Below are 6,472 nucleotides of genomic sequence, written 5' to 3' on the forward strand. Positions count from 1 at the left end.
CAACAGGAGTGTCTTTCCTCTCCATGACTGAGTTTGTCAAGTGAAGTCACTTGTTATGGAAGGTTTCAGGGCTGCTAGAACCATTCTTTCATTGACACGATCTTCTTATGTTGTTTGGCGACAGGTGCTAAGGAAAGAATCGACGATTTCTCCTCAGACTAATTTGATTCAGGATTTATCATATTTGAAACAGGAACCAAAATTAGCAACAGCGTCAGAGATAGTGAAACGATATGACACTTTTTTATTCGATGTTGATGGAGTTTTGTGGAACACAGATGAGTCACCCATACCTGGAATAACAGACTCTCTGGAAAAACTTAAAGAACTGGACAAGACGGTGATACTTGTAACCAACAACAGCATAAACAGTAGAAAATATTTGCAGAAAGTTATTAAAAGACGACTTGGATATGACTTTCCGAAAGAAAATATATTCACTGTGGCATATACAGCAGCTTTGTTCGTGAAGGAAATTGCAAATGTACAGGGAACGGTGTACTTGATGGGCAGTCCCGGCATGGCATCAGAAATGGATGATTTGGAGATAAACCATGTTGGTTTTGGTCCCGACCCAGATCCACCTTCTATGGACCCCCAAGAAATTCTTCAAAGACCCCTCCATGAAAATATTGGTGCTGTTGTCGTAGGGATGGACCCATATATCGGTTTCAATAAGTTCTCCAAGGCTGCTAGTTATCTGTATAACCCCAATTGTTATTACGTAGCTACAAACTGTTTTGAAGGAGGGTTGCATGTAGGTCAAGGAAAAGTGATGCCAATAACAGGCACTTTTGTTACTGCTCTCAACTTTCTATCAAAAAGAGAACCTGTTGTTATAGGAAAGCCACACAAATATATGCTAGAGTGCATAGAAACCAAGCACTTTATCCAGAGGGGTCGGACCATCATGATAGGAGACAATTTGAGAGCTGATATAGGTTTTGCCAAGACAGTAGGAATTGATTCTTTATTAGTTCTTAGTGGAGCTAATAATCTGCAAGATGTGCAGGAAAATCTAGAAAGTGATTGCCCCTCCAAAAAAAATCTTATTCCTGATTATTATGCCATTTCTCTTGCTGATTTATGCAAATCATTGTAAAGTATATATTCATGTGATACATGTCAGTTTAGGTACTTATATGTATACAGTTTACATATATAATTTAAGTCATGCAGTCAATATTCCCAAATTTTTTTGTTGTAAACTTCGTGAAAAATCATTTTTGATGATGATCAGTGTTGCAGATTTTTATCATTTTTAGAGTGTTATTTTTAGAGTGTTACATGTAGTTACACTGGAAATTATCAAAATGCAATTATATGAGATTTTGGTCAAAACACTTTAAGATGGTTTCTAAGGACAGTTAACCATGTTAAGCTCAAACTAACCAAGTAAAAGAAAGATAGTTCAAGTAAAATAGGCTAACTGCTTTTTAAAAACTTGCATTTATGTAAATAGACTTGATTTTTTAAATTTACTCTTCCACTTAAAAAGGATATATGGCAGGCCATAGACTAAGTGAGCAAATATAGGAAAAATTGAGGCCACAAAATTTCCATGAACAGTCACTGAAACTGGATTTTCAGAAGTGATTTTATATGTGAGCCAATCAATACTAGAAATGTCAATTTTCCAAAAGAAAGAGAAGTAAGATATAAATTTCTAATGCAAACCATGGAAATATCTTAACAAAGCTTGAAAAAGTAAATTACAGAGGCTAATTTAAGCCATCCTGGTCACAACCCAACTTGTTTATAAAATTAAATGGAGAATTTATTAGGTATTTTGGCGTGGATTGATACAAAACACAGAAAATTCCAGGAATAAACAATATTTTTGTCTCTGAGTGCTCAAGAAAAAAGCCAAATGTGTATGCTTGACTGTTATAACTTAAAATGCCAAAGCTTTATATGTGACATTACACGTACATACGATATTGTACAATCATTGAATTAGGCTGAGACTAATATATGTTTTAGCAGACCTCAGAAAAGTGATTTTGACTGAGGCAAAACTGGATATCAGGCCTTGAATTGCTGGATATAACGTCGAATTCTATGGTATTTATAGAATAAGATATTTATTTTGTTACCGTTTCCCACCTATCTCAAATATTTATTGGTTATATTGTGATTGTCCTTATATTCCAGATATTTATTTTGTTACCATTTCCCACCTATCTCAAAATATTTATTGGTTATATTGTGATTGTCCTTACCTTCCAATGCATAATCAATGTTTGAAAATTTTATCATTATGAAGGGTTTAGTTGTAGGCCATGGTAGCGTCGAAATTTTGGATTGTTTTTTAGTAGAGTTTAATGCACAGAAAAGTGTTACCTTTCATGGTTTGTAGTATATATTGATCCACAAGTTATTTATCGCCTGCAGCTGACTGACACAGATCAATTTTGAGTAAAGAATCTCAGATTAATAAGATACTGAAATAAAAGATGTGCTTGAATCCAATCCAAATGTTGCAGATTTTTTTATTTTCCCCTTTGTTTTACTGTACGCAAAACATCACTGCAAACAATTTTGAGAATAGTACTAATTTTAATATTTTAAAAATATACGTATAGCGAAATTGTGGACCGTCAGTGATGGATACCGTCCATAATAATCTCTTAAGGGATTTTTACAAAGACTGTACTCTTTAAAAAAAACAATTGACTAACTTTGAAACGGTTTCATTAATCACTGGTATGCATGGGGAAATTGTCGTTTATCCTCAAGAAATCGTTTTCCCGTACTTTTCCCGCCAAAATGAGGGGTCAAGTTTAAGCGAGTTTTGTATTAATAAAATTTGACATGAGCTTGCTTTGAAAATTCAAAATTGGAGATAACATACGAAGGCACCCGGAGTTTAAGGGGACACTGGATACAGCAGAGACATGCTAATAGCACAGAGGTGAGGTTTCAGTGTCCTTTGAAACTCAGCGTGTATAAAGGCAAATGTTTGTAATGTGTTGGAAAATGTAGAAAACGTGATTGGTTACTATTAATGTTTGAATGATGAATGAGTGAATAACGTGAAGTAAGGATAAGACATAATATAAAAGGCATCTCACCTTACACGTTTAAGCAAGAACTAGGTAAAAAGACCTGAAACATTAAAACTTTCATTCGATCTGAGTTGGCGTGCGCCATGGCGCGAATTCCAAGATGAATTTTTTTATATCACAACTTACTTAATTCAATAAGTACGCATTAATGTAAGTTATATTTATTGAACAAATAAATATTCCCAACTACCTTTTCTAGAAGTGCGCCCTTTTGACTTCAGTTCAATCGTTATAAAAATTATCTGAATAGCTCAAAATATTCTATACGAATTTCCAGATAGACAGTACGTGAGTAGGAAACAGAATTTAACAATGAGAGTATTTTACATAGGGAGAGGATACGTTAGCTGTAAAGAAGTGGATTGGGCCCATGACCTACCCCTCCTGCGTTAAGCACTGTCGTGGTTGAAAAAAGCGAGAGGGGGGAGATGTTTAGCCTCCCTAGCCCCCCCCCCCCCCCCCCCCCCCCCCCCCCCCCGTCTTCCGCGCCTATGGACATGAACCATTCCACTCACGGTAATCAAAAAATTAGATACCGATAATAATCAATAGTAGAACAAAGACCCATAAAACACTGCTTTTGCGGGTTTTTTTTTTTTTTTCGTATTAACGACATTATTTAAGTTTGTTAATAGTTTATTTACACCCAGCATATATATATATATAGGCCTATATATATATATATATATATATATATATATATATATATAATGATAAAAAAACACTTATGTACCAAATACATACTCTAAGTAGAATATGTACTCTACATTGGTTTGCATAAATCGGCAAAGGATAGCATAATAATTAGGAACAAGATTTCTTTTGATGGGACAATCACTTTTTATGTTTTCCTGCACATCTCTCAGATTATTGGCCCCACTTAGAACTAATAAAGAATCAATTCCCACTGTCTTGGCAAAACCTATATCAGCTCTCAAGTTATCCCCTACCATCAAGGTGCGCTCTTTTTGGATACAGTGCTTGGTTTCTATACACTCTAGCATATATTTGTGTGGCTTTCCTACAACAACAGGTTCTCTCTTAGATAGAAAGTTGAGAGCAGTAACAAATGTTTCTGTTATTGGCATGACTCTGCCTTTACCTAAATGCAACCCTCCTTCTAAACAGTTTGTAGCCACGTAATAACAGTCTGGGTTGGTCAGATAACTTGCGGCTTTGAATAATTTGTTGAAATCGAAATGCGGATCCATCCCTACAACAACCGCGCCAACATTTTCGCGAAGGGGTCTTTGTACATGTAGAAGTTGGTTTGGGTCTGTGCAAATAACATCAGGGTCGGGTCCTAAACAGGCATGATCAATACTCATTTCATCCATTTCTGCTGCCATGCCCGGACTGCCCATCAAGTACACCGTCCCTTTCAAATTTCCGATTTCTTTTATGTACTTTGCCGCCGCGTGCCACTCGGAGTGAATATGTTTTCTTTCGGAAAGTCAAACCCAATTCGCCTTATAATAGTTTTTCACAGGTGATCTCTGTCGTTTCTACTGTTATGTGTCACAAGTATCACCGTCTTGTTTAGTTGTTTTAGTTTTTCTAGGAACTCCATTATTCCAAAGAGGGCTGACTGGTTCGTTTTCCACAAAACTCCATTCATGTCAAGCAAGAAAGTGTTATACTGCTTCACAATGTCTGTCGGAATCGCCAACTTTGGGTCTGATTTTGACAAACTCGACACGACTGAGATGTTTTTCTTGCATTGTCGAAAAACGCTCAAGAGTCGTGTGATCAGGGAATTATATCGTGATCGAGCTAACATTTCTTATGCGGTTGAACCTCATCTGATCCAAAAGTTAAGCTTGGGGATGAGGTAGTCCTAGCTTCTTGTCTCAAACAGATGTAATTCACGTGTATATAACATTCAAAAGTTTTCAAAGCATGAAATCTCACCCTTACGTCAGGTTGACTGGTCACAACTGTCATTGGGCCATGGTTTTGCATCCAAATTGAAAGAAAAAGATTTTTATGGCGCTATTAGCACTGACGCCAATCATTACAACCTGCAGTAAAGTTACCCTTTACTACGGTCGCAGATAATTACGTGGACATTTCTCTGACTCGAAAAGTACCATCATTTATCTAGAAATGTATCTTTGAATATCTAGTGAAAATTCAAACTGCGGCCCTGGTAAAGGGTACAGTAAAGTAGCTTTTCGTGTGCCCGGTTGACATCATTTGAAGAGAGTGAGGTCAGATGCTAGAAAGGGTGAACTCCTATGGCCTAAATTCTATGTCTGAGCAACATCAAAACGAAATCTGCTAGCAAAGGGTCACGCGAACCATCAGGACTAGTAGACACATCGAGCTTTTTAGTCCCAGATATCATGACAGACAATCTCAGAAACACATGCTTCTGGGACTACTTTTAAAATCTTCTGTCTTCTGTCCTCTATATAAGCTGTGTAATTTTATATATATTTCATTTTATTCCATCTCATTTTAATTTATTTATTTTATTCGTTTTTTCATTCATCTTTTAAAGGTGATTATATAAATAATAAATAAATGAATAATTAAATAAATATATAAACAGTAATACCTTGGAAAAGGTTATCAACACCGTGTTTTATATTAAAAAATGTTACCCTATAGGCCAGACAAAACATACATTGGTTAAGGAGTGCGACAAGCACTATGATTGAGGAAATCGACCTATTTTTTTAAATGTAAAAATGCATTAAGTATTGGTCTGAAAAGAGGGGGAAAACTATACAATTCTCACCAGAAAAAAACTTTTATGACATTTTTTTTGTTCTAAAATGACACATACCGTGGGCTTGACAAAAATAATAAAAATAAAATGAAAAATAAAAAATCAAATAAATAAATATATAAATTGATTTATCAAAGGAAATAAATCAAAATGTCTTACCCTAATTTTTAGTTGCTATGCTCGTTAATTATCACATTTAAAGAGAAAAATAAATTTGTCTACCGACCCTGTTTACCGAGTCACCGCTCGTTATCACTTATCGCTTCCACACAATCTGATACTATCCTTCCCCTAGCCATGTAAAAATTCTTTAAAAACAAAAGCAATTATTCGAACTTTAAATTTTGAAAGTCGGGTTTTCCTGAGTGTTGTTTTAATTAAAAACAAATGCAATTTTAGGCATACTATAAATAACCTAAGATTTCGGATTTTTTCCCAAACAATAAGCATGATCAAACTATTGTTCATCTTTTCGATTTTTTCTGTAACATTGGCCTTGTGAGCACCGTAACATCCAAATGGTGACTTACTTTAGGCTGAACTCCGATTGGGTTATTGGTGGCATTGAAATGCAGGTCAGGTTCATTTTAACTTTGTAGGCACTTTATCTTTCAAGTTATAGGTCCGATTAAAATTACACCTTCTAAAATCATATCTGGCCCAACACGAT

The 6,472-nt window shown here is 35.4% G+C and overlaps 2 protein-coding genes across 2 annotated transcripts; one reads left to right on the top strand and one right to left on the bottom strand.

The window, feature by feature from the left end:
- Positions 1-39: 39 nt before the first annotated feature.
- On the top strand, positions 40-2,472 carry LOC106181573 (phosphoglycolate phosphatase). The gene has a single exon (XM_013565997.3). The coding sequence runs from the start codon at positions 56-58 to the stop codon at positions 1,100-1,102; it is 1,047 nt and encodes a 348-aa protein (XP_013421451.2). The 5' UTR covers positions 40-55; the 3' UTR covers positions 1,103-2,472.
- A 1,318-nt stretch (positions 2,473-3,790) lies between these two features.
- LOC147764000 (phosphoglycolate phosphatase-like) lies at positions 3,791-5,247 on the bottom strand. Its single transcript, XM_087001745.1, has 2 exons — positions 4,556-5,247; positions 3,791-4,511 (listed from the first exon to the last, which is right to left on the bottom strand). Exons 1-2 carry the CDS (start codon positions 4,846-4,848, stop codon positions 3,794-3,796), a joined length of 1,011 nt encoding a protein of 336 aa, XP_086857871.1. The 5' UTR covers positions 4,849-5,247; the 3' UTR covers positions 3,791-3,793.
- Positions 5,248-6,472: the final 1,225 nt, after the last annotated feature.

Source organism: Lingula anatina, chromosome 1, assembly GCF_051362555.1.
Source record: "Lingula anatina isolate TDL-2025a chromosome 1, LinAna3.0, whole genome shotgun sequence".
NCBI lineage: Eukaryota > Metazoa > Brachiopoda > Lingulata > Lingulida > Lingulidae > Lingula > Lingula anatina.

Bases quoted from the DNA above. Each gene is read 5' to 3' on its own strand.
- LOC106181573 (XM_013565997.3), top strand. From the start codon at position 56: ATGGAAGGTTTCAGGGCTGCTAGAACCATTCTTTCATTGACACGATCT.
- LOC147764000 (XM_087001745.1), bottom strand. From the start codon at position 4,848: ATGTTAGCTCGATCACGATATAATTCCCTGATCACACGACTCTTGAGC. The intron at 4,512-4,555 runs GTGAAAAACTAT...ACTTTCCGAAAG, and splicing joins AGAAACGACAGAGATCACCT to AAAACATATTCACTCCGAGT.